Genomic DNA, 27,585 nt, shown 5'->3' with positions numbered 1-27,585 from the left:
TCATGAAAACGACGTCCGCACTCTACAAAGAAAAAAAAAGCACCAAATAATCATTTATAATCACGGACGATGAAAAGAAAATCTGTTCATCAGAGGGAAACGAAGTTTTCAGAGATTTTCAAAGAATTCGTAGCTCTTGATCTCTTTTCTTTCTTTTTCTGGCCAAGATTTCGCAGCTATCAGAGCTTTCTTCAAGACAACAACTACATCTTCAGAATGCCCCAAAAGAAACAGCGCGCCTTTGCAACACAGCGAAACAACAGTTCCGAAAGCGTCGGTTCAAGCGAGAAACGTTCAGCAACCGCCGCATCACGGCGATAATCGCTTCCCGCTATCATCATCAACGTAAACAAACCCCGCCGGTAAAACAAGCAGGAGTGGCTCCACTGAGCCTTCTTTGTACATCCGCCAAATCAGGCGTTGACCGGCTTGGATCGCCAGACGCCGGCAATCGTCGCTAGCCCAGGACTGTCTATCATCTGTCGTGCTTACAACTGCGTTGTGTTTCGTCCGGCACCCTTATCGGACCTCCTCGGGAGAGCGGCCAGAGATTACAGTCGGCAGAATTTCTCCCGGGCGTCCCCTATCTTTTTACAAACACCGCTGCTGATCTAGGCTGTTTTGAAGCGGTTGTCCACTCCCCCTCCGTGTACTACACGACTGATCGCAGTTTAGGAGCCGGTTGTGAGCGACGGGGAAAAACCTGCTCCGCTACTAAAGCTTCCTGATCAACCGAACACACCCAGTCGTCGAAAGGAAACCAACTGGGACGGCGATCATGGCGAAAATTCAGTGTACGTAGCATGTCTACTTTCTGGTTTCGGTCCTGTGAACCGGCACGTTAATGATTCTTTGGTTTATTCTCCAGGTGGACCTGTGGTCGACATCCTGGGTGACGAGATGACGAGGTGAGATTTGTTGCTACGTGGCTTCGATCTGCGACGGTCGGGTTACCACGCCGTTACGCTGACATAAGAAGAAAAAGAAAAAGAGCACCGCGCCGGATGTTTTATTATTTTTTTAATCGGCCGCGTGCCTGACCTTCGTAGAAAACGTTGGCCCAGGATTTTAAGTCCGACGTTTCAAGGGCGCGCGCCTATTTTTCATTTTGTGCTTCCTTATTGATCCGGACGGCGTGTGTTCAAAAAGCAGGCGTCAGGCTAGCTTCCACAGCGCTAGCGAGCGCTCGTGGCATCTTTTCGAGCGCAGAGACATTCACAGATGTTAGATGGTGTCAACGCAAACCACAAGCTGTCGGCAATACCCATGCAATGATTCCCGTATTTTAATCTGGAAATTAACTATCACTTGGCACAGACATGGTTCTATCAGAATTAATGCTGGCCAGTTCGGGACAGAGGTTTAGGTCTTCAAAGTGAAGAACACATCATTGTGTGGACTGTAGCAACGTCACACGACCTATATTCACCATAGCTTGCAATTTAGGTACATACATTTTCGAGAAGCACCTTGACCTCGATTGAACTGATATAATAATTATTTCCTCAATGCGCTTTAAGAGGTCACAAATTCCTCGTAAAACTGTGATGAAATGTGGATGATGTACAATGCCGCTGAGACAAAGTGAAATCGCATTCTAGCTTTAAGAATTTATGCACCGTATTAGATGGGAAACTGCAGTACGGGCCTCTACAATCTGGCTTTAGAAGATATTCCATGACTGTTAAAGCGCTATGCTCTACTACAATGAAGTGCTGCAAAATGTTCATTGCAAGCGCACTAACAGCAAGCTTTAAATAATGTGCGTGCAACGCTAAGGGGACTAACACCATAACCATTTCCTGGATATTTTTTCAGATGTCAGATCTTAGAATTGCACCAAGGCCACTCGACTGGAGTTGAATGCAACTGTCAATGCTACATTTGCCATTTCTGTTAGCAGCATCTTTATCATCAACCAAGCTCATTTTTATCTTCACTTGTGCTTAGGTATAGCCAACCACTTTAATGAACAAGCCGGCTTCATCATTAAGCACTAATAGCCCCATGTACATATGTATGTGCCCCCTGAAGTTAATACCTCCTGGTATATATCCGTAATCACTTGTTCTTTAATAAACTGCAGGAGAGCATACTAATACCATGTAATCCACCCATTTCCCTTTGTCTATTACAAGTCCCCTACTGCAGGGGTGCTTGGTCTCTCAAGCATACACACTGTACCTTGCCTTCTGTTTCTCACCGGTTCATGAAACCTACTGGCCACAAGTTGTTTCGAACTCAATATCACGCATAGAGTGTAAATCAATATCACACATAGAGTGTATCACACGTACAGTTCTTGATCCATTTCCCTTTTTTTGTTCAGATCACAGGTGCGTCATTCATAGGACATTATTGTTATTGAACGCCATTATAGCTCGGAGTTGCATCTTAATACACTCAAACCTCATTATAAAGAAGTTAAATTTTACATGAAAATAAGCTCGCTATATACAAAAATTCGTTATAAAAGTATATTCCTAACACTGTATCTATTGCAAGACCATTCTTCATTTACTTCGTTATAACCAATAATTCATTATATCCGTGTTCGTTATACCGAGGTTTGAGTGTACTGGTACTTCTGTGATATTACTTGCGTGGTTAGTATTGTGTAGTGAGTTCACCATCTTGCCATTCTGATATAATGCAGAGTCATCTGGGACCTGATCAAGGAGAAGCTCATTCTTCCTTTCTTGGATGTTGAGCTGCACGTCTACGACCTTGGCATTGAAAACAGGGATCGTACGGACGACCAGGGTAAGTGGGCCCGTCCACTAGGCTTGTGCGAATAGTCAATTTTAGGTTCAAAGCGAATAGTTATTTGGTCGAATAATTTCGAATCGAATTCGAATAGTATGTATCACATATTAGTATAAAGAAAAATGAGCATGTTTGTCAAGACCCAACTAACCTGCACAATATTTTTTTTAATTGAAACAAGGCATGCGCAAATGTCATTCTTTTTGATTCAAAGGAAGTGGAAGCAACTGCAAAATATATGACAGGGATTTCTGCCCGTCGAACTTTGTTCCCCAGCTAGGTCTCACTACACTTGTAAAGCGTCGCCATGTTGAATGCCTGAAATTTCTTTACACTCTAATCAATTCTCCCCGCCTCGACACTTTAGACAGTTATCTTAAGTTCTCCAGATCTTTATCTACGCGGAGAAACCACGCCCTTAACATTGCAACTTTTTACTTTTTTCACCCGCACTGACATGCTCAAATACAGCTTTTTTCCTTCAACTATAGAAGCCTGGAATTTGTTGCTCAGAAGTGTCCATTCCTTACCACTTAAAAAATTTCTGGAAGCCTGTTCATGAATGTTGTTTTCTTCTCTTTCCCACTCCTGCAATAGCCTCACTGAGGCTGCAGTATGTAAAGAAAAATAATAATAAATAAAAGGATAGTAGCAGGATTTGACTTTCAGTAGAATGCAAGTGATAACCAGTAAAATATGTCACGTTTTAAAATTTACTATACTTAGCGCAAATAAGCTCATATAACAAGCTTTTAAACCTAAAAAATAATTAATAGATGTGAGGGTAATACTTTCATTTAACCTTAAGGTGGGGCTTTGCAACAGTGTGGATTTTTTCTGGAAAGGCGTGTTCCCGGTGTAGCACCCCTTCGTTGCAGTGAAACCACCTTTACAGGGGTTTACATGTGGACTAATATACACATACTCATTCATTTCAAATACTTCGAAATTTTCAAGAATTTAAATTCGAATCGAATTCGAATACTGTGATACTCGTTCGAATAATCGAAGTGCTCGAATATTCGCACAAGCCTACCGTCCATTCATAAAACTGCATAGGAAAGAGTGCTTGCATCTCGTGGTAGTATCTAGAGTACAAATGGTTAGAAATGACAATTACATGCCAAATGATCTGTAATTTAGAGCCTTTAGCGTACAGGTGCTTTGAGCAGATAACTATTTCTATAGCGTATAGAAGGACACAGCTGACTTCGAAAATATGTCAGATATGCAGTGACCTGCAGTCGCATACCCCAAGTGTTTCATTTGACTCGTGTAGTTAAATAAAAAAAGGCGTGACTCTACGTATTGGAACCAACAGCACATGATAAGAAGTTGTCTTGAACAACACTGGATACCGTTCACAGTCTGCTTTTCAATTAACCAGTCGAGACCAAATATGCTACATTTGATAATTCAAAGGCATATTTGCTGCCGACAACTTCAGTCTGTTCAGGAACACACCTGTGTGGTTCGTTTTCTTTTTTCTTTTTAATGGATGAACTATGTGCCATTTCCTGTGTTGTTCAGATATCACTACTCCTAGATGCACAAAAGTTGGACTGAGCAAATAAGCATGGCAGTGTGAGTTGTCTCTTTTTATACATTAACACTGCATTAACACTACATTAACACAGCAGCAGCTTATGCATTTTAAAAACATTGTGGCATATCTGACTGATAGGTGGGCATGTTGATCGAGGAGAATGCATGAGTTCGTACTTATTAAAACTGTGTAAAAAGTTTGTTTCGTCAGTTTGTGATGCCTGTGAAGTGTACAAGTTACCATTTCATTTCAAGACAAGCAGCTTGAAGTAGCTTGAGACTCTGAAGCGATGGCTAAAAACCAAGCCAATGCACACCACCTATTTTAAGTTGTCACATTTTCTTCTCTACCCTACGCATGCAGTCACCGTCGACTGCGCTCACGCCATCCAAAGGTACAAGGTTGGCATCAAGTGTGCGACCATCACGCCTGATGAGAAGCGCGTCACCGAGTTCAAGCTCAAGCAGATGTGGCGCTCGCCCAACGGGACCATCCGTAACATCCTGGGCGGCACCGTCTTCCGCGAGGCCATCATCTGCAAAAACGTGCCGCGCCTCGTCACGGGCTGGACGAAGCCCATTGTGATCGGCCGTCATGCCTACGGGGACCAGTACAGGGCCACAGACTTCGTCGTTCCGGGTCCCGGCACGCTCGAGATCAAGTTCACGCCCAGCGCCGCGGGTGAGCCGCCGCTGGAGTTCAAGGTACACGAGTTCAAGAACACGGGAGGTGTGGCCATGGCCATGTTCAATACGGACGAGGTAGGTACCAGTGATCATTGTGCGCATATACTCGCACGGTAAAACCTGCAAGTGCTTTAAAGATTTTGGCAAAGGACTTGTGGTGCAGCACTGCACTAATGAAAATGCTAGGTTGCATACAGCTAACTCAGTGACCAAGAAATCAATCAGAAAAGAGAACATTGGCATGCACGCATTCATTCTATACTTAAAATTCAATTTTGTGCTGAATCTTAGCTGAACTAGACAACAAGACACAAACAAAATTATAGATAAGCATAAAACTGACCTTTGTGCTTTCAAATAAGTTCATTCCAACGTTATGCCATGTGGAAACTGAGGTAAATAAATAACAAAAACAAAATTGCCATTCATGAACAAAACAGAACAAAGCAAGGAGCTGCATTGCAGATAAAAAGTGTTCTCATAATGCAGTATACAATTTGAGGTTGCATAAAAATGTCTTGCGTGAAACCTAACATCTTGGGCTTTAATTTCAGTTACTAAATAACAAAAGTGAAGTCTGCAGCTTCATTTTCTAATTACTAATATGCTAACTGCATTGAAAAGCGGTTCTAGTATGCCTTCACTGTATTGTCAGAAGCCTTGGCCTTCTTTCAGTTCGGGAGTGTTGCACACCATTTATGGCCGTCATAAAAGCGTACTACAGAAGCACAGATAAAGATAAGTTGTGGGACGACTGCAGGAAATGCTTACGTCGGTTCTTCTGAGGGTTCCTGCTTGCCCTAGATCTGGAATTATCATATGGGGGTTATACAGACATATTGCCTAACCTATTTCTTTTTTTTTTCTCTCTCTCTTCTACCCCTGTCACTTCTCTTTCTTGTTGCACAGTCTATTACAGACTTTGCACACAGCTCCTTCAAGTTCGCACTGCAGCGAGAGCTCCCACTCTACCTCAGGTATGGCAAACCCTTCTTTTTTTTTAACCTTAGGTTTGTGTTTTTAAAATTTAAATTCAAATTGCTGATGCTAACTTCATTACCTCCTTTTTTCTCTCCCTCTCGCTTGCAGTACCAAGAACACAATCCTCAAGAAGTATGATGGCCGGTTCAAGGACATCTTTCAGGAGATTTACGAGAAGTATGTTCTCCACTTCCTTCTGCCCTTTAAGCGTGTCTGTTTGCATTGTGAGAATTCAAAACAACGGACTCTGAACATAGAAGCACTCCGACAATTGATATTCGTGCTCAATATGACTTGACACCCAGGAGCGCATGGCCTCATGAGCTCTAAAATTGCGCGTCGCTTCAACTTGCCCTCATTACGACAACTAAATAACATCATCTTATTGACACAATCCCCGAATGAGAGAACCGCGTTTAATTGTGAAAATAAGGGCTAGTGGAAACCACAAGTGATACTTGAGCCCATGAGGCCCTGCGCTCTCGTGTGGCATGTCATATTGAGCACAACTGTGCCTTGTGCACTTACAGGATACAGTTCTTTACAGTTCTCACAACTGTAAAAAAGTATTTGTTATGATATGCAATGCTTTCGTGTTGTATGCAGCACATAAGCTGCATTCTTTAAGTTTGGCATTCTTAAGTTCATTCACTCGCTTTATATCATTTAAAGAACATGTTGTATGTATTATTGCATGATGAATAATAAACACTCTCAGCACACATCCAACATTCCCCCCCCCCCCCCCCCCCCCCCCCCCCCCCCCATCCTGTTTTATATATACTGTTTGTAAACAATGAGCTTGACCAATAAGGGCTCGAGTTCAGCTTAGAATGTGTGCTGCAGTCGACGCGAATATGATCGACTGTATTGAAAGTACGACTTTCTCTACAAACTTGTGCACGGTAGGCACATGACCGCAACCGTTTCGCTGTAATCGTAGATTCGCCTTCAGTCAGAGCCGAAGTGCTAATACAGAGTACAGTCGACTGAGCTCAGTGCTTGGCTCACTTAAATGGTAAACTGCAAAGGGGCATTGCTGGTGCACACTGAGACATTTGCTTTGCTTTCCAATGTGCAGGCAGTACAAGGCCGACTTTGAGAAGCGCGGTGTGTGGTATGAGCACAGGCTCATCGACGACATGGTCGCTCAGGCCATGAAGTCTGAGGGAGGCTTCGTTTGGGCCTGCAAGAACTACGATGGCGATGTGCAGTCCGATGCCGTGGCACAAGGTGTGTTGTTAATTTTTTCAGCCCAGCAAACATCTCCATGTTGCAGGCATTGCAAAAATATTTACAAGAGACAGATTTTCCCAATATCTTGGAAAGTCCATCTGATTAGCAATTAAGTGAATCAGATTTCTTGCTAGGGGCACAGAAAAGTGTAGTTCTCAATCAACGGGTAGCTTTCTTCGTCTTCACTTTTTGGCACATGTAGAGTTTATTACAGAAAAAGCACGTTATGCAGAATTCTGGGCACTTTGTTTTCTCAAAACATGTTTTATTTGTGCTCTATAGATTCCTCGTGCTATGTCATGAGCAATGCAACGCACAAGACGCATAGATAAATAACCACATGCAATGAAAAGTTATGACCTAGCATAGGCTAGCTGATAAGGTTTATGAGGACCACTGGGACGGTTTCAAAATGAATGTTCCTCAAGCAAGTTAAGTACACTGTGCATATATTGTACGCAACATTTACTGTGACAGCGTTAAAGAGCTCATTTCGCAGAAATTCTGGTGTCAGTGTCGGTAATTGTGAGCGAAAAATCAGCGTTGTCTGTGGGTGAAAATTCGAGATGGGTGCTTATTTGCATCTATCTCAAATTTTCACTCACAATCAGCATTGTCCGTAAATAATAAGAATCTTCGGTTCGAGTGGGAATCGAACCCAGGACTTCTGCATGGCAGGCTGGTGTTCTACCACAGAGCCACACCCGTGCTTGAAGCTGTTTCAGAAAAACCCCTGTACAAATGCCATGTAGTGCAAGGAGTGACCTTAAAGGCCAACTCCGGCGATTTTTCGAGGTCGATGGATCTCAGTGAAATTCGCTGGGTACGTTCCTTTGCACGTTTCGGTCATTTATGCCAAATTACAGGATTGAGACATGCGCAGATTGTTTGCAAATGAATTTTAAAGATCGTCTGCAAACGCCCTCCTGGCTTCCCACAATTATTGGCAACATTGCGTCTGTGATGTCAGTGTTGGCAAGGCGGCGGAAGTGACGCAGCCGAGGGCACCGCTAACTTCGGCGCTTAGGCCGCTACAGCGAGCGTCTGCTGTGCACAAGGCGACAGACAGCATTGGTTTGGCCGGCGCTTCGCTGGTCGTCCCGGCTGTCACAGTTTTCATACTCCGCGCCGGCGTGACCGGCATGCCTTGCACGACTTCCGGTTCGTTCGCAACAACGTCTACGTCATACGTAGACAGTACACTCGGTTGGGTTTCGGTTTCGGTGTCGCGCTTTTTTGCTTATTTAAAATTATTCTCCAATTTGCCGAGTATTTCTGCTATCGGGCCCGTAACAGGAGAGTCTCAGGAACATAAAAGCACCATTACTTTGACATGGCCAAAAAATCGCCGGAGTTGGCCTTTAATGCATGTAATATTGCATGGCAGGAGCATGGAATCTTGTGAGGCATCAAAATATGAATTGTGCAACGATTTGTTGGCTTAACCCATATATGCCTAGTGTCCTACATATAGGATGCCTCTTTGATGCGCTCTAACATCGCTATTTCTTTAGCTGATCACTAGCGCCACCTACTGCACGTCAAGCAGGCCTCATTCTCAACGTGTGCAAGCCTAGACATTGCTTGCTTTTCATGCTGCCACGTGCTGACCGCTTTCTCTGGGCAAACGCGTGCTTTGTGTGGAAGACGTCATGGAGAGGAAGAAGTGCAATGTCGGTGTGCATGTGAAATGTTTCAAGGCTTACCACACCCGCACATAGCACCCATAATGCCAGTGGCCTATATGTATAGGACGACTTCAAAAACAGTGTTGCGTTTACCTGGCAGCAAATAAACAACTTATGCTTTCTTTTGAGGGTCGAAGTACACTTTTCGTGAAAAAGAAATATTTGTTTTGTCATTTTTTCTGAGTTCGGGCATATATGGTTCAAAGGTCCACCAATTATTAAGTGTGCAGGCCTAATTAATCATCATTATCAGCAACAGCATCATCAAATTGTGCAGCTGCACATGTTGCTGTATGGATGCCTAGTGGATACTTCGCCAATTCGCAGAAAGAATTATGGCGTAATGGGCACTTCACAACTGTACTTGAACTAGGCTTTCTAGGATAGTTTGAAAGGGGTAATTTTATGTGCAAAGTCATTGCTTTCCTTGCAGCATTGTTGAGGTGTCTACGGAGAACTGAAGCTACAGATAGAGATTAAGAAGGTGATGCGAACGGGGCCGATTAAAAACTTGAAGTGTCCTTCAAGTTTTTAAATATGGCCGACTGGGCTAAGGTAATCCATACAGGATATGAACAGTGCAAGACCAACAGAGGGATGATTAACCATGTAGCTTTTCATCACAGTGATGGTTTCTTGCGGTTTACGTACCTATAAAACCACATGTATTTTACTTCCTGCTTGTGGAGTTGTGGGGCAACAAAACTGAAATGTACAAAAATGTTTACTCACCTTACGCCTGTATGGGTTGTGTCTGGCACAGGTTATGGGTCCCTAGGCATGATGACGAGCGTCCTGGTGTGCCCCGATGGCGAGACCCTGGAGGCCGAAGCAGCCCACGGCACCGTGACTCGGCACTACAGGATGTACCAGAAGGGCCAGGAGACCTCCACCAACCCCATTGGTACGTCACCTGCGGAGTTGGTGGTGCATTTCTTGTAATTATGGCAGCAAAGACGACAGCGAATGAATACGGGCCAAAGCACACTTCTTAAACAGAGTCAAGTCTCACCCTATAACTTAAAGGGCTACTGACACAAAAGTCTTCAGTGGTCGTTTTTCTGCATCAAATGAAAGACCAAGTCCTCAGGAGCCTAGAAAATGTACTGGTAAGTGCAAATGCATCCTGAGAAACGAATTACAATGTGTTCTTAAAGCTAGCGTCAGTTCTTACTGTACCCCAACATCACAACACGGTAAGAGCTTCTTGTCACGTGCTCGCGGAAGATGTCATGACATCAAAGAAATTGCACGACGAAAACAGTGACAGAAGAAGACAAATACAAACACAGCGCAATCTTTCAACTGAATTTTATTGTGCCACTGGATCTGCTTATGTATTGCCACAGTATACATCGCGCATGCGCGCTAATGGACGCAACGGGAAAAAGACCGCGCATGCATAAAAAATGAGTGAAACAAACAGTTACACGTTAGAAGATCTTCGGAACAAAAGCTCCTTATTGGTGAGGGCCAGTGATGGTGAGCTAACGCACAAATTGCCTAATTTTATAATCGCCTCTGCTTCTGTCACTTCATGAATTAGCTGCGTTCTGCTGCGTGAAATGACCGTACACAGAGCAAAGGAAGAAAGACAGCCACAATCTCGACAGTGGGTCGCCAAAAAAACACCGGTGCCATTTTTTACATTGTTGTAGTGTTCACTTAGCTGGTCATTGAGGCAAGGCCCGTTTGCCCAATGTATTGCTTCCCACACGAAAGAGGGAGGCAGTACACCACACGTTCGGCACACTCAACAAGCTTGTTTCGGTGCCGTTTAGTGCACCTCTCTGGCGGGACGGCATTTGGATCCGTGAGCCTGCATAGCTTCCCCGAGCTTATTGGGAACCGAGAACACCAGCTTTACGTTTGCCTTCTGGGCAATCTTCTTCAAGTTGTGAGATATCCCATGCATGTAGGGTACAACGCCTACTTTGGGGCGTCTGCCGGACGGAGCATCAGTGGCGGGCAATTGCCCTCTGGGTCGCGCTCCTCTTAAAATCTGTTCCGCGGTGGACACCAGCACACGGCCGCTCAGCTGCATGGCTACGTTGGTGATACACAAGCAGCCATGGATGTTTTGGTGTCTGACATCATCACAACTAGCCATACTTGCATGTGAAGTCACCAGAATTGACACTGTAGCCTGACGTCACGCTACTGCTGATGTCAGTGGGTGCACCGTGCAAAAATTGACCGGAATATCAAAATAAAATATCAGATTTTACTGTGCTTCACATTTGCTCAGAGCCGTCTCTATATACAGACAGGAGATTTGAATGAAGGAGTAAACTCGTCTTCGAAAATTGGTGTAAGTACTACTTTGAAAAGAAAGGCGAGACAAAAATCTTTGAAATGGCTGAGTGAAATAATGCAACTATGACGAAATTGTGATGTTTACAATGACAAGCATCATCAGGCCTTATTAAGAAATGATAATGCTTCTCTGATAGCAACTGTGGTAGGCTGATGCCCAACTTGCGAAAAACAAAGCCATGCACAGGCAGGTGAGTACATATTGCCACGCCCGCTTCATGTTTTATTTTGATGTATTCGGGTTTGACCAGCAAGGACGGTTAGCAACGCTCGGCGCTGACTGTGCCACAGTGTTCGAGAAGCTTTGCGATTGTAGTACACTCTAAAAAAAAAAATAGAGTATTTGGGGAGTATTTCTGCCACACAACAATAATCGTCATCTGGCTTGCTCGCGATTCCTTTTTTGAAAACCCGGCTCTCGTCGCTTTCCTATCAAGAATGCTATGTCACGCTGATAATGCGCGCGCTGTTAGGGACCGCGAAGTGCCGGGACCGCAGTAATAACGCAAGGAAGGTACGCGAGGCGGATGACGATTATAGTTGCGTGGCAGAAAGACTCTTCAAATACTCCATTTTTTCTTAGAGTGTAGATCATTTTGTTAAGATTGTGCAGGACGCGAATAGTCTAGATTATTCCGGAGCTTGTGCGACCACCCACTAGTGATAAGACTGGAAAGTTCAATGCGTGATGTATAAAAGATGGCGCGTCCCAGCCATGAGCAATTGATCGACGGTCGACGCTCTGTTCGGCGCTATCAGTGTATTGCTGTAGTTTGACTTTCAGTTTCCTGGCCACAAGTTCAGCCAAATAAAGAGTTTCATCTCTGACGTGCTGACTGCTGCCTTCGTCGACGTCACGACCACGTGACAATATTTTGCTTGCCTAATGTGTTCCATATACCATTATTTGCATGGTCTGCCAACCATGCGCACTTTCAAGGATCCACAAGTGAATTGTGCGAACTTCTTTCCCCTTTTGCGAGTTTTTTTTTCTTTTTTTTTTTTTTCCAAGAAAGCTTGTGGCCCTTGCCACAGCAGCCTAAGATTTGTTTAACGAGTGTGGTGCAGCTCCAGCACGTAAGCCACCGTTTACTGGCACATCTACAACCAAAGCTACTAACTTTGCTGCTATGTTTCAAAAAAAGGTTTAAATTGCGCGATGAAGACTGGATGACAACAGGAACACATACACACACACAAGCGCAGAAGTGTTCCTGTTGTCGTCTCGTCTTCATCGCGCAGTTTAAACCTTTTTTGAAACAATGAACTGACTAGCCCAACAACATGCCTTGCTGCTACGGTTTCTCATACGGTGCATAATTTGTGTATGCAGCATCCATCTTTGCCTGGACCCGGGGGCTTGCCCACCGGGCCAAGCTGGACGGCAACAACGAGCTGGCCAAGTTCTGCAGCTCGCTAGAGGCTGTCTGCATCGAAACCATCGAGGCCGGCTTCATGACAAAGGATCTGGCCATTTGCATCAAGGGCATGTCCGGGTGAGTGACCAATATAGCATAGTTTAAAAAATGTGTGCCACTTTCTCTGGCACACACACCACACCACACCTGTGGTATGCCACTAAGCATGTGCCGTCTAGTCAAACAAGAAGTATTACTAAGGTACACTGGCGTAACCAGGGAAAGTGCAAACCTACCCGAATTCTATCAATTTTGCATGTGTACGTATACATGCACACATACAAACACATTCATGAAGCTAAGGAAAGGTCGGCTGAACCCCCTCACCCCCAAAAAAAATTTATGGCTACGCCCCTGCTAAGGTATAGACAGCACTTTACAAATTGACAGTAGATGCTCTGGTTTTGCTGTAAAATGAAAAAAAAAAAGAAACATCGGACAGCAAAGCTGTAAGCACGCGAGTGAAGTGGTTGGCTAGCGATAACACGCGCATCATCATTATTTATCATCATTGTCTTTATTCACTCCCCTCCTGGTCACGTAACCTGTGTGACTACCGCTACTACTACTAGTACTACGACAACGACGACAGCACACGGTAGACTTGAGACAGTTTCGCTGTACAAGGGAAATATCATTTCCTTTCTTTTTTGCCTAGTAATTTTGACCAGTTTTCTGGCAAATTAACGATACTAAGGTTTTGACGCACCAGTTTATCTTTTCATCTCTACCTATTGTGCCTGTAATTTCCACGTGTTGCAGTTGACTGAAGCCTTCATTTCTGTTTGCAGCGTCAAGCGCAGCGACTACCTCAACACATTCGAGTTTCTTGACAAGCTTGCCGACAACCTGAAGAAGAAGCTTGGCAAGTGACTAGGCCGCCTGTGAAGCTGTGGGGGTGTTGGTTCTGCCATCAGACCATCTGCCGCAACCACACTCGAGAGCGAATGGACTACACGAGCAGTGGACCACGACAGACAGTGCCAAAAGCGCGGTGATCAGAAAAGACTGCCGCGTGACATGACAGAGCCCGTAAACCATACCTTTTGAAATCGGCAGTGCTCACGAGTTAGCTTGCTCGAATCTCAGTTGGTGGCTGGGAAATTTTTCTTCCGGTGTTGTGAACGAAGGCAGCACACATTTGTAAAAATGTATTTGAACTTGTGTCTGGTTTACAATCAGAGGCAGAGAGCCAGCATGCCATAATGATAGATATGACTGATCTGCACCACTGCCCTCCCACTTTTTTTCTACTCTAAATGTGAACTGTAAAAACGGTCATCTGCCTCCAAAGAAAACTCCACCAGTGATTTTAGGAAATCGGTCCCTGTGATTATGTAGCAGCAAGAAACTGTGAAAGTGACTGTCAGGTACATTTATAAAAGATAGAATAGACTAATATATAAATTAACATTCTGGGTTTGGATGCGACAATGAAGTGGTGCCATTGAACGTCTATTCTATGCGCTCCTGACGTGGTTTCGCAAGACATTGCATTTCCCGTTTCTTTCCGAGAACAACTTCCGGTGGCCGTCATTCAACGGAACACCCTCTCCTTTTCTTCTGTGGTGCATAAGACTCTAAACTTCCGTATTACTATGCAAGAGAAATATATTTTTACATTAATTTTTCGTGTTTGTTGTGTGCTGTCTGCTGGTAGACATACAGATTGTTCAGTCTAGTAGTACCGTATTTACTCGAATCTAGGCCGGCCTCGACTCTAAGCCGACCCCCGGAATTCGCAAGGCCAGAAAACAAAAAAGACGTAATCATTGTACTCTAATCTAAGCCGACCCTCCCACTTTCGCACATTGTTTTTTCGAAAAAAACATCGGCTTAGATTCGAATAAATACGGTATGACTAAACTCAAACCTCATTATAACAAAGTTACGTCCTACACGAAAGTAACTTTGTTATATCCGAAAATTCATTATAAACATATACTCCCGACACAGAACTATTCTTCATTTACTTCGTTATAACCGATATTTTGTTATATCCGTGTTCATTATGTCGAGGTTTTAGTGTAGAACGTTCTCTTTAACATCAGTCATTTAACACACTAGTACAGCTTGGTACAACAGTAAATGAAATTCACCGCTTTTATGTATTGTATACACAAGAACTTGTGAGCAGGTTCCCATGGGTATGGTACAGGAATGCGAAAAACAAATGCTATACTCTAGTACATTATTCCTTCAAAACACACTCTACACTCACTCGGCATGAAAATTAAATGTGTATTATGAAACGAAATAGGCCATATTTCACTCTCATTTAGCCGCGCCACGGTGGTCTAGTGGTTATGGCGCTTGGCTGCTGACCTGAAGGTCGTGTGATCAAATCCTGGCCGTGGCAGCTGCATTTTCGATGGAGGCGAAAATGTTTGAGGCCCGTGTACTTGGATTTAGGTGCATGTTAAAGGGACCGACAACTGCCCAGAACATGAAATGAGATGAATGCACTGATGGAAAGATTGTCCGTCGCATTGACTCAAACCAACCCTGTTTATCTCGTGAGAGGCGGATTTATATTTTTATTTCTTCATTGAAAGTCGCGAAAAATGACCTTTGGCGCCTCTGGCGGCAAAATCATACACGGTCCGATGAAGCCGGTCACGTGACCATTGATTGGTGTATGGGTTCGATGACTTTTCTGTTAGTACTGAAATATTGTTCATTTCTTTATATTAAAAGATATTATTCCATAAAAATGTACATATAGGCCTGCGTTAGTTGTATGCAACAAAGTGGCGCTGCCTTCGCTTGGCGTAATGATCCCATGCCGCGAAAAGCCATCCATGACACAGGCGCAGGCAACCTTGGTCGCAGGCGCGCACAACGCTGTACAAATACCGAGAAGGTGTATAAAGCCACATCATCTCATTGTAACAGCTTGCTATTTTCAAAAATGGCTGGAAAGCTCAAAATAAAGGTGGTTAAGCATAGCTACAGTAACGCCTGCGAAAGCAGAACAACGACAGCTTTCACAAGGGCTAGCGGCATTGCTATCAATTCTCAGCGTTGCTGAAACAAGCCTTCATGCGTGTTTGGAGCCTTTCAGATCGAAAAATACTGCTTATAAAATAACTACGTGCTTTTAGGAAAAACCACTGCAGCTACAAACGCTACGAAGGGTAAGCTTCCTGTCGCGCCGTTAAAAGCTGGGTCGAGAAAAATCAGTTGTCGGTCCCTTTAAAGAACCCCAGGTGGTCAAAATTTCCAGAGCCCTCCACTACGGCATCTCTCATAATCATATCGTGGTTTTGGGACGTTAAACCCCAGATATCATTATTATTATTATTATTATCACTCATTTATGTATACCTGGATAGAATTTTTATATCAAACTATTTTTGCAATCGCGACACTGCCCAGTGTGATGAGGTTTTTATCACGTGTCTGGCAAACTGGGTTTCCATAACAGAAAAGAGGCAGACAACTTTTTTTAGGTTTACACTAGAATGCATTTTTCACTCCCTGACTCTATCCAAATCTTGCCTGCTGACATATTGCAAGCACAAAGCACTATTCAGATGCTGTGTGTGTGCAAAAGTATTTTTACAGCGAAAGCTGTTATGAGATCACAACGGCCGTTTTTGGCGCCGTGGTTGTCCGCTGCCACCGGTGTCCGTAACCGCTATCGTGCAAAAATAAGAAAGAAAAAAAAAAACGAAATAATAAAAAATTTCCAGGATGGAACGGGGTTCGAACCTGGGCCCTCTGCGTGGGAGGGAGCCCAGTATTCTACCACAGAGCCATGCTGGTGCTTGAAACTCCTTTGCAAAAAGATTCTATACAGGCTTCATGTCTGGAAGGAACCACATTAACATATGTAATATAGCATGGTAGAAGAGTAAATAAGAACTGGGCGTCACACAATGCGAATTGCGCGAGAAGGTTGCTGAATGCTTCCAGCCCATTATAAAGGCTCTACCATAATTCTTCGTCATCAAGCACAGCATCAACAAAGTGCACGTAATGCCTTAGAGGTGTTTAGCGGGTACCTTGTTTCTCCGCAGAATGACTAAAAATGACATAGTGGCTGCTTCCCTAATTCACAAAAATTATGATTTATAGCGAAGTGCGTTCCTCGCAAGTGCATTTGTATTGGTTGCCAAGGAAGCCTATAAGGCCCCTATGATCCATTTCCTCAGGGTCTCAATAAAGTCCTTTCCCCCCCTCTCTCTTTCTCACGTTAACGTATGTTATATAGCGTAGTGGGAGAGTGAAATAGCGACCAGGCGTCGCACAATGCGAATTTCGTAACCAGTTACAAAGGGCTCAGCCATAATTCTTCATCGTCATCAGCCGTTGCATCAACAAAGTGCACATAATGCCTTACAGATGTGCAGCTGGTACCTTGCTTCTCCGCAAAAGGATGAATAATGACATAGTGGGCACTTCCCAACTTCACAAAAATTATGATTTGTAACGTAGTGGATATCTTGCTACTGTACTTGTATTCATAGCCCCAAGAGAGTTTACAACCAGGTCTAGAAATGCTGCTCTTCCAGCTTTCGCTGTGACTGTGCTTGCTGGGTTTTCAGTGCAGGCCTGGCAGTTTTTTCTTTGTCATTCTCCCTATCACCAAAGCCAAATGGCTGACCGTGATAACGGCGGCATGGTGGTTTTTTGAGCCAATGACAAAAAGAATGGAAAAAAAACTTGGAGAGCACTTATGCTTCGCCTTTTAGTGTGGAACACAATAGTGTAATGGGGCTCCGTTATACTAGCTCCTTCTCATTCGCTTGCCATGCTTCGCTTCTTGGTGGATAGCTCAACCGTGCTGCGACACACGGATTGTCTGTGTGTGTAACATTGGCTGTTTAAAACTTTCCTAGAATGCCTACTGCAAGTACACTTGTGAAGTGCCCACTACCCCCTAATTCATTCTGCGGAGTAACGAAGTACCCACTAGACGTCCATAAGGCAATACGCACACCTTCACAGTTTGTTTATGCTGTGCACGATGCTGATTAATTATGGCTGAGCACTTTGTAATGGGCAAGCCTTTAAACCACCCGATTGTTGCACCATTCACGTGGTGTGATGCCAGGTGAGATTGTAGCTTCAGCCACACGATATTGCATTTTTTAAAAGCAACTCCTCATGCTATCAGACGCCTGCATAGGCCTGATAAGCGATTTTTTAAAGCGATTTCAAGCACTGCCATGGATCTGTAGTAGAGCACCTGACTGCCAGGCAGAATGCCTGGGTTCGATTCAGGCTCGAACCCCTAGTTTTTATTTCTTGCATTCATTGAGATTTTTGCTCACAAACGATGCTGCTACCACTGGAATTTCTGCAACACGGGCTCTTTAACGCTATTGTGCTAACAAGCAGATCATCACTTGCCAAGCATGAATCCACCCTTGCGTTTTTGCAAAATGTCCACCTTTTTTCGATGTCTTCTTCCATCCACTTCAAGGTTTGGCAAGTATTGATAAGCTTTGAAATAAGTGACACGTGGGTAAAAAGTAAGAACATATAGCCTTTACTTCTGCTATAGTGCACATCCAAGGAATGCTGACACACATTTTCACACCGCAGGAGCTCCACTAAACCGTTCTCGCACATAAAAGAATGGAAGGTACGCAGATTGGAGAGTGTTTACAAAATAACTTAATCTGATACTAAAGTTACTCTCAGCCTGGTGGAGCAGGAGTCCCGGACGTTAACAGGGTGTCGCAACACTGAGTGAACTTAGCCAATGTCATGCAGCAATCGGGTTAGGTGTAATGATGTTGCTCATAAAGGTGTAAGGTTAGGTGTAATCATGTTGCCCATAGTACCACACGCGCATCGTTTTCTTTTTCAACATGCAGTGACCATTTTTCGCTGTACGCTCTCTTATTAGATGCCCTTGCCATGCTTCCCGTTTATGCCCCGCCCTTGTTTGCTTCTGGTTCTCTGTCATGTTTATGTTGCCTCTCACTGTGTTACAGTTGAACCCCATAATAAGAGAAGTTGATGTAACAGACCATTTGGCATAAAAGACACCAGTGTGCCTACATCGAAATAAGGGTTGATCAGAAAATGAGAACCTGGTACCCTGCTTATAAGAGACACCTTATATAATGGACAAGAACTGCTCCCCGGTACGCGTATTTTATAAAGGGGTTCAACTGTAGCTCCAAAAAACAGCAACAACACCGAAGTCAATGAAAATTATCCACAGAGCTGGGGCTTGTATATGATTTGCAACAATGCAGGCTCTTTAATGTACATATGAAGTGTGGTAGACAGGTGCTTTTTTTTCTTCTTTTGCGCTCTGATATCATCCAGACGTCAGCAGGGGTTGAACCTTGACCATATTGCAACCAAGAGGACACCAGAGCTGCCGGGGCAAGTGATGCATGTAATGCAGCACACCTCTCTACTGCAGTCAAGTTAACTCGTCACCAATACCGTAGACTCAGCTCAACTTACACAGCGACAGCTTGACCTAGGAGTAGTTTCATGTGGTACCAAAGAAACAAAGTTTACCCCTCTCTCTCTCTTTGCATATATACCACAGAAGAAGATGCAAAATTTTGTCTTTGCTCGCTCTATTTTTTTCAAGCACTCTCGCACATGTTTAGACTTTTCACTTTCCGACATAGTGGATTTTAATTGTTAATGGCTTAAATGGAGTAGTCCTACATTTTTTGGCAATGAGGATGCACCTGCGCCACAGATAGTGACACATGCTGGTCTATGCAGCACTGAATTTCCTATGACATCATCAATAACACTGTGGCTTACGTTACTGCAACTAACAGCTTATCTGCTACGATGTTTTTGGTAAAGACCTTGGCAGGCTTGTATCGGTGTACTCATCGCGGGAACTTGGGAATCATGTCAGTGGAGTGAACACTCAAAGTGACCACAACAGTAATGCACAATTGCCAGACAGCTAGCCCATTCATACCTGCGAAGAGCTGTTACCAATAGCTTCAACTGGGATGTTGCGTTGTAATGTCCTCAAACTCGAGGCGTTTCATGTTTGACAGTGCTTTATAGGCGGTGTGGCTTCATCAGTGGCCTCTGACGACTCCTTCACGCAATGGTCGTACGGTACCGGCCGTAAATGTTAATTAAGTCTCGGAAGACAGCTGAACCGTAACAGCTAGCTGCCGTCACCAAGAAGCTGGCACGCAGAACACACCGGTTGCATCGACAGCACGTGACACTGTTCGCTAAACACTCCGAACGTCCTCGGGCGTTCGGTATCGCTCGAGTCCTCGCCACCGGGGCAGCCCGAACAAATATTCAGCGCGTCTAAACGGGCCACAAGTTCGGCGAGCTCTTCCACGTCGTTGACGCGTACAGTAGGCGACTCGAGGCAGTGATCCGTCCGCACAACGCGTCCCATCGCGTTCACCGTCACCTCCAAAGAGTCGCGGACTACGACAGCTTTCTCAACGACTACGACTGAGTCGACTACGCTCATTTTACACAAGGCAACGAGCTCATCGCCACAGCCGTGAACACTCCATCCGCACAAGTCCTTGCGCTCAGCCAGACTCGCCACGAGCGCGGCGAAGCGTTCGTCTCGTTCTACACTTTGATCCAGCGAACCACTCACCGCTGCCAAGCGCTGCCTTTTCCTCCTGACGGGTTTTTCAACGCAGCTTGCCAGTCGGAGAGTCGGTACAGCTCCCGGCTTGAGGCACCAGCGACCGCGAGGGATTTGCACCAGGCTGCCTCGGACGACGTGCTCGTAGTTCTTGACCAGAACGTCGTCCGAGAAGTGCAGGTTGCAGATCGTGCTTTTCGCGCCCAGCGTCGTTCCTTTGCGAGCAAGCGCGGCACTCCATTTGGCGGCTTGCGCGGGTTCCTTCGGTACGCCGAAGAAGTGTCGGCCCTTGGAAGTGCTCGGCTCGTATCCGCTTCGGCAACCGTACGCGGAGCATTTGGGCATTTGTTCTTGCTTATAAACGTGCGTCACGTCACTCTAGCTTGACGTCAAAGACCACAGAATGCATCCCACTTCGGAAACCATCACCTGCGTATTGTTTTTCGTCTGCTTTCTATTGTCACTACTTGTATGTAGAGATGATGTTGGCTGTGGTCAGAAGCCGGCAACGGGTTAACTTGGTCGTGACGTCGCCTGACTCTTTAGTAATTATTTATGCCACAGTGATTTGAAATCTGTTGCTCCTTCTCTGTTGTTCTTTGAGTCGAGCAACTCGAGCAACTCGCAACGTCACAAAAGAAAGGGTAACAGGACTTCATCTGTCTACTAGTCTTCTAAATACTGATGTTTTGGCGATGCAGCATGCTGGGATAACAAGAGTTCTCTCGGCAACCGCGGCAATGATAATGGTAATGGCGTCGTCCACGGTCGACGCGGGTCCTGTGAACCCACGACGAAAAGCTCTCTTTGCGGCAGTGTGCTCGATCTGCGTTGAAACCGGCTTTTCGAGCGCAGAGCGAGCAGCAGTTGAGTCTCTCGTGGAGATGCTTCAAAGCTGTAAGTGCGTCGGCGTGAGAATTGACTCGGCCAATTCAGTCGCACTGCGATGCCTGTGTCAGCGAGACACGTCTTCGTTGACACGATTAAATTTCAATCGGGATCGACCTTGTCTACCTTAATTGGCTTCCTCCCGCAACTTGCGCAAAGGAACCGATCGCGATCGGAAGTGACTACGTTCGACTGGATTCTTTCAAAATAACTTTCATAAACGTAAACTTTCATAAAAGTAGCACCAGCTCGGCAACTGTCAGAACCGTGCTGACTGGAAGAAGTCACGAGAGATGTGTCATGTATATCAGCGACCTGTGCCTGTGCCTGTAATCACCTTTTCAGTTTGACGAAATATGTCGCCGAATGACTGCTGCAGAGCGTGTCTTGCAACTTTTTTCAGGTCTCATCGAGATTGCTCGAAGCAGCAGGGCTTTCTGCGAGCTCTCTGGAAGGACCGAGGTCTTGTCTGGAGATGTGTTCGTGGCTCTCATCGAAATGGGTGAGTAATCGCTCGTCAGTCAAAACGACTTGAACGAAAAGCATCCGCTGACTTAAATGGACGGCGCGCGAGTTAGCATGAAACAAATGTGCTACGAACGTAGTGCGAACATTCCTTTCGTGTGAGTTTGATTCATATTGATACTATTTTTGCGTTTTAGGCATCAACGTGGAGTCGTTGTGGGGCTTTGTCAAGCGTCCCAACCGCATCACACTGCCGACACGTAAGAAGAGCTTTTACATCTTTGTTTTACGCCTGGCATGTAACTTCTTTACAACTAGATTTGTTTTGGGCCCAGTCGCTTACCCTGCCCCTGTATTCATAGGACTAGCAATTCCTGAAAAGTTGTTCTTCATTGCAGATGTCAGTTTACATACTCCTAAAGCATGCATACACAAATACTCTTATATAAGAGTAAGCATATTTGTGTATGTGTGTTTAGAAGTATTACGCACTCCTAAACACACATTATGTATTATAGAAGAATAATATGTAATGATAGCCTCTCTGCTGCTTTCACTGGACTTTCTAAAGGGATAATTAGGTTAGTGACACTATTTACTTGACACTATTTATTGGCCACAATTCTACTTGAAAGACTTTTGTGCAGCATATTCAGTTATCTGAAAGTTGATTATAGAAATATTCTTGATCCCGTATTAAAGCAGCATGTTAATGAAGTAGAGTCTAACAAAATCTCGTACGGTTGGTGAGAAATTATTCAAAGCTTGGACATTCTGCCTTCCACGTGGGAGCTGAGGCATCAATTTCCTCATCGTGGTCTGCATCTGTTTTGTTTTGTATTCACATTATGTTGCTGTTAAGTTGTTTGATTTGGTACGGAAAAATAAAAAGCTACTTCTACCCTTCTTCAAACTCTAATCAAGACCTGCTTTCTGCGTATGACCAGCGGGCTTACAGGCACGATCGTCGACACCAAAGATCCTGCAGGCCGGAGACAAGAAGCCCCTGCCGCCGCACATCCCCGAACACATGGTGCCGTTTCCCGATCCACATGCCTACATCCGGACACCAGTAAGTGATATACGATATTGGGTTGTTTTGGAAGCACTCTTCCGTTTCTCTGTAAGGAAATAGGGCCTAAATATTTCAGCTGTCATTCTGCTCATTGTTCACCGGTACAAGACAGGCATTTATTCAAAACAGAATTCATAGACAATTAATTAAGCAGGCAGAAAAAGGTCGAGCTAAGAAATGCGAAGGAAACATGACATTAATTAAGTGGCTTCAAGATGTGAAGGTCAGTTTTTAGCATCTTGATGCAATGCTGTGGCCTTTTGCTGAGCAATGAAGTACCATAGCAACCAAGCTGCTACAGAGGGTATGGTATGTATATTGAAAAAGTGTTTCAAACAAAAAAGTACTAGTAGTAAGCATAGAATGACAGAAAGCTGAGCTAGTTGGTAGGGATTCATAAAAGACTGTATTAGATTGGTAGGTGTCGCCTCTTGCCTGGGCGTGCACAATACTTTTTTTTTTCTGCTGCTGCGCGCCTTTTCAGTTGTTAGGCAACGTTATTTGTTGTCCCGATTTCTCTCTTGTGTCCGTGTTTGCATGCCAGCCGTCGTGTTTCAACATTAAACCGTGAATGTCTGAAAAACACATCTAGTCACTTAACCTTCTGCATTTTGTTCAACTTGCATGCACTGTCTTTCCTGCCAACGTCCCTTACAGACTCACAAGCAGCCCGTGACAGAATACGAAGCTATCCGGGAGAAGCTGGCCAGCCAGAAGCGAGACGTGGAGCGCGCCCTGACCCGTTTTGTGGCCAAGACGGGCCCCACTCAGAGCCTCTTTGCCGACCAGTCAGCTCCATTCCCTCGTAAGCACCGGCTGTGATGCTTTCATAGCAGCTCACCTTCGTCATGAAGTACCCTACAAAAAGGACTGGCAGAAACTTTTTTTTCCTACTTTTGATCAAAGCTGCAAGTATGCCAATTCATGCGGTGTGAGATTTGTCAGTGGTTACTCTGCCGGTGGACTTCCCAAAACTTTGTTCTTCCATCTACAAAGTATCTTGTGGCTTTGGAAATTCGTTTTTATTAACAAAGTATTGTGCTATGTCTAAAACTATCGACAGTGATCATGTGTACCAAGAAGGGGCGTAGCAAGAAATTTTTTGGGGGGTTGTGGTTCAACCACCCTTTACACAAGTTTGTGCGTGTGTTTGTATGTGTGTGTGTATATGCACATGCAAACTGAAAGCTTTTTGGGGGGGGGGGGGGCGGAAGGGGTGAACTCTCTCTGCCCCCCCCCCCCCTGGTTGTGCCATTGGTACCATGATGTCTTGCTTCGCACTGTTATAGAATGACTGCTCGGAAGTTTTGAAAATGTCTAATTATGTAATTAATTATGTAATAGCAGCGTGAAGATTAGACAAACGCATCAATTATCTTCAGTGTCTTAGTGAACGCGGTGCTAGAGTTCCCTAGGATAGTTTTTGTGGAAAGAGTACTTCTAAGGTGATATCAGGAAAAGGTACTTTGGCTTCTTATAAAGTCCCTAGATTTTTCCCTTTTACTTAAGTAGCAACAACTGCCTCCACTCACGACCTTCTCTCACGCGCAGCCGGCATCTGCCGCCATGTTCTTCCCAACCTAGAAGATTTACAAATACACGAGCGTTTAAGTACATTAGCCATGCACCTTTCAGCGGACAATATGTGAACGCGATGCGCATTTCTCCTCCCGCTAATCCCCAGTCATCAGTGAGCGGGGGACGCGTCCCCCCACTCACTGATGACTAGGGATTAGTGGGAGGAGAAATCATCAGGCGCTGGAAAAGCGCTAGGAAGAACATGCATGGCTGCCAAAAACGAGCATTACTCAATGAGATTTGTCTGTGGCGCATCAGTGGTTGTTGCTGCTTAACAACGAAGAGAAAAAAAATCTAGGGACTTTAGCTTTTCACTTCATTCAGCCATGAAATTTCACCCTCGCTTCTTACGTCCTCTCTGTTCCGTCACAGTTATAGCCTGCAAGCCTATGGCCCAGCCGTACCTAGCTGCACTGCTTCCTAAGGACCAGGTGTTCGAGCAGCAGGAGGAGGAACAGTCCAAGAGCAGTCCCGAGCGGCCACCTGAACTGGTTGACAACCCTTACTTGCGCTCGGTCAAGATGCCGCGGAAGCGCAAGCGGTGACAACTCGACGAGGCAGCAACAGCACGTGTATGCTCAACTGAAATCCTTCAAGAAGAGCAAGCTGGTTGCGAGGGAACTCTGCACAGAGCTGAGCAGGCTTACAAGATTTGTCGACAGCCACATGTTCACGTTGAAGAAACGGACAGCTTGTCAGTGTTGCCAGACAGTCAATCGGAACCTTTACACAGCATTGTTTTCGATTTTACTGGTTAGTTGGAAGATCTCGTGCTTTGCAGTGGAGTGTTGGTGACGTGTTTTGCTGTCTTGCGTAGCTGGTCGTCGCGCATGGACGTCAGGCAAGAAGGACTGTGTGAAATAGAAGTACAACAGTGATAACTTTCCTGCGCAGTGTTAATGCGGGACACGAAATAAATATCCTGTGGCACGATTCTTGGAGGACTTGAAACAGCATGGCACCAAGAACAGACTAGCGCCATTCCTCCTGTGCGTTTGTCGGTATACGGTCAATAAGTAAAACGCCGACATCATCATGGTGGCAGTAAAGGTTGTGTGCGTTTTCAGATGGGCAGTTTTAGCAGCGTTCTGAGTCACACACCATTCTCAGAGAGAGACTGCAAGCTTTCATTCTACCATATAACTAGTTCAGAGGTGACATGAAACAAGTGACTGATGTCCCATTATTGAACAGACTTTTAGTGTTTCATTGCAAGAGACTTGTGTCATGAAAACATGTTGCACCCTTTCAGGTGTGATTTTACTCCCTACCTGCAGTTACAGTAGGTGTCGTCCAATACCCGACATCTGATGTGTTCCTGGCTCCCACAATCGCTTTCCCCTATATGCACTCAGCAGCATAATGACCTCTACCATCTGTACCCCACCTCCCCCCCCTTTTTATTCTTAACTTGTGGGCATTGTTGCAGAGGCATGAATTTGTCAATACCATCTATACCCACTTGTGCTCCTCCTGTTTTCTTAGTACAGCGTGCCTAATACAGGATAACTACGTGCATTCATAGCATTGCTGTCAGATAGGTACTATAACATATGCCTTAAAGAAAACACCCCCTTCCCTAATGTTTAGGGCAATGCCTTCCCTTCTGGATTGGTAAGTGACTAGGATGACCATTAAAATGTATGTTTGTGTGAATGGCATTTGTGCATCATTCTTACATTTTGGTGCAGAAAAGTGAACTAATAATTTTGGGGGGTTTTACGTCCCAGAACCACAATATAATTATGAGGGACGCTGTAGTGGAGGGCTCCGGAAATTTCGATGGCTGGGGTTCTTTAGCGTCCTCATAAATCTAAGTACACGGGCCTCAAGCATGTTGCCTCCATTGAAATGCGGCCACTGCAGCCAGGATTCAATCCCGCGACCTGCGGGTCAGCAGATGAGCACCATAAACACTAGACCATTGTGGCGGGTAAGTGATCAACTTTTGTGGTGTTGAATTGCACTAGAAGTGCAGCTAAAATAATTGAATATAAATACATTACACCTTCACTGATTAATTTGTTTTTTTATTCATTTTGTGCTCCTGCAACCACCATTACCAGGATTTTAGCAGGGCGGAATACAATGCATAGAAAATGTAGTGGCTGATGGTGTTTCATGTCTCAAAATGTCACAGCAGCTATGAGAAATTGTAGTGTAGAGCTGAATTGTAACTTCTGCTCCCCCTTTTTTTTATGTTGGCTAGAGGAACTGCATGTTGAAGCCAATATGGGAGACATTTCAGTAAGCACATGTCAATAAAATTCTTGCTCGGAAAATAAAAATCGGCACCTTTTTGCTTGTAAAGAAGTATTTTAAGGGAATTTTTTTCCAGCAGAGATCCAGTTCTGCAAAGTCCCTCAAAATTATCTCCAAAATTCCTGACTCTGTACATGGCATGAAAAACCATGTGGCGTGCAGGGAATCTCGAACACCAAAGACAATTCCTTTTTAAATACCCTGTTCTGACAATCAAACAGGTTTTGTAAGAGGATCTAACAGAATCTGGTGCACAATATCTGATGTGCTCTCGCCACATTCTTATCAAGAGTGCTATGTCACGCTGACGTGCATGCCGTTCGTGACTTGGATGTACCGGGCGCACGGCGATAATGCAAGGAAAGGCACGCGAAATAAAGGACGATTATTGTTGTGGGACAAAAAGACACCCTTTTTAGCCGCTTTTTTTACGATAATCGTCATCCACCTCGCGTACTTTCCTCGCGTTATCACCGCGGTCCCGGCACTTGCCGGTCACGAACGGCGCGCGCGTTATCAGCGTGACATAACATTCTTGATAGGAAAGTGACGAGAGCCGCGTTTTCAAGAAAGGAAACGCGAGCAAGCCAGATGACGATTATTGTTGTGTAGCAGAAATACTCCCCAAATACTCGACTTTTTCTTATGTGGCGCGCACTTGGAAATGCCGAGACCGCAGTGATAACGCACGAAAATACTCCCCGAATACTCGTTTTTTTACAGTGGAGTGCACTCTACACTCTAAGAAAAAGTCGAGTATTTGGGGAGTATTTCTGCTACAGAACAATAATCGTCATCCGTATTGCTCTCGTTTCCTTTCTTGAAAACCCGGCTCTCGTCACTTTCCTATCAAGGACGCTATGTCACGCTGATAACGCGAGCGCCGTTCGTGACCGGGAAGTGCCGGGACCGCGGTGATAACGCGAGGAATGTACGCGCGGTGGATGACGATTATTGTTGTGTAACAGAAATACTCCCCAAATACCCGACTTTTTTTTAGAGTGTAAGAAAAAATCGAGCATTTGGGGAGTAGTTCTGCTACAGAACGATAATGGTCATCCACCTCGCGTACTTTCCTCGCGTTATCACCGCGGTCCCGGCACTTGCCGGTCACGAACA

General features: G+C 44.8%; 2 protein-coding genes across 2 annotated transcripts; both read left to right on the top strand.

The window, feature by feature from the left end:
* Window positions 1-453: 453 nt before the first annotated feature.
* LOC119404773 (isocitrate dehydrogenase [NADP] cytoplasmic) lies at window positions 454-14,263 on the top strand. Its single transcript, XM_037671434.2, has 10 exons — window positions 454-794; window positions 869-908; window positions 2,657-2,763; window positions 4,676-5,073; window positions 5,908-5,975; window positions 6,088-6,156; window positions 7,061-7,212; window positions 9,667-9,807; window positions 12,553-12,715; window positions 13,429-14,263. The coding sequence occupies exons 1-10, from the start codon at window positions 779-781 to the stop codon at window positions 13,508-13,510; spliced, it is 1,236 nt and encodes a 411-aa protein (XP_037527362.1). The 5' UTR covers window positions 454-778; the 3' UTR covers window positions 13,511-14,263.
* Window positions 14,264-20,934: 6,671 nt separating this feature from the next.
* On the top strand, window positions 20,935-26,456 carry LOC119404772 (transcription initiation factor TFIID subunit 8). Its single transcript, XM_037671433.2, has 6 exons — window positions 20,935-21,095; window positions 21,490-21,588; window positions 21,749-21,811; window positions 22,499-22,623; window positions 23,284-23,431; window positions 24,577-26,456. The coding sequence occupies exons 1-6, from the start codon at window positions 20,939-20,941 to the stop codon at window positions 24,747-24,749; spliced, it is 765 nt and encodes a 254-aa protein (XP_037527361.1). The 5' UTR covers window positions 20,935-20,938; the 3' UTR covers window positions 24,750-26,456.
* Window positions 26,457-27,585: the final 1,129 nt, after the last annotated feature.

The sequence above is a fragment of the Rhipicephalus sanguineus genome, chromosome 9 (assembly GCF_013339695.2).
Source record: "Rhipicephalus sanguineus isolate Rsan-2018 chromosome 9, BIME_Rsan_1.4, whole genome shotgun sequence".
Lineage (NCBI taxonomy): Eukaryota > Metazoa > Arthropoda > Arachnida > Ixodida > Ixodidae > Rhipicephalus > Rhipicephalus sanguineus.
This window is presented reverse-complemented; position numbering and strand designations above follow the sequence as displayed.

What these genes read in the sequence shown, in the direction of transcription:
- LOC119404773 (XM_037671434.2), top strand. An exon ending in CCATGTTCAATACGGACGAG is followed by an intron (nt 5,074 to 5,907) that starts GTAGGTACCAGT and finishes CTTGTTGCACAG; the next exon opens with TCTATTACAGACTTTGCACA. An exon ending in GACCTCCACCAACCCCATTG is followed by an intron (nt 9,808 to 12,552) that starts GTACGTCACCTG and finishes TTGTGTATGCAG; the next exon opens with CATCCATCTTTGCCTGGACC.
- LOC119404772 (XM_037671433.2), top strand. Translation starts at nt 20,939, where the DNA reads ATGATAATGGTAATGGCGTCGTCCACGGTCGACGCGGGTCCTGTGAAC. An exon ending in CGTGGAGATGCTTCAAAGCT is followed by an intron (nt 21,096 to 21,489) that starts GTAAGTGCGTCG and finishes AACTTTTTTCAG; the next exon opens with GTCTCATCGAGATTGCTCGA. An exon ending in CCGCATCACACTGCCGACAC is followed by an intron (nt 21,812 to 22,498) that starts GTAAGAAGAGCT and finishes GCGTATGACCAG; the next exon opens with CGGGCTTACAGGCACGATCG.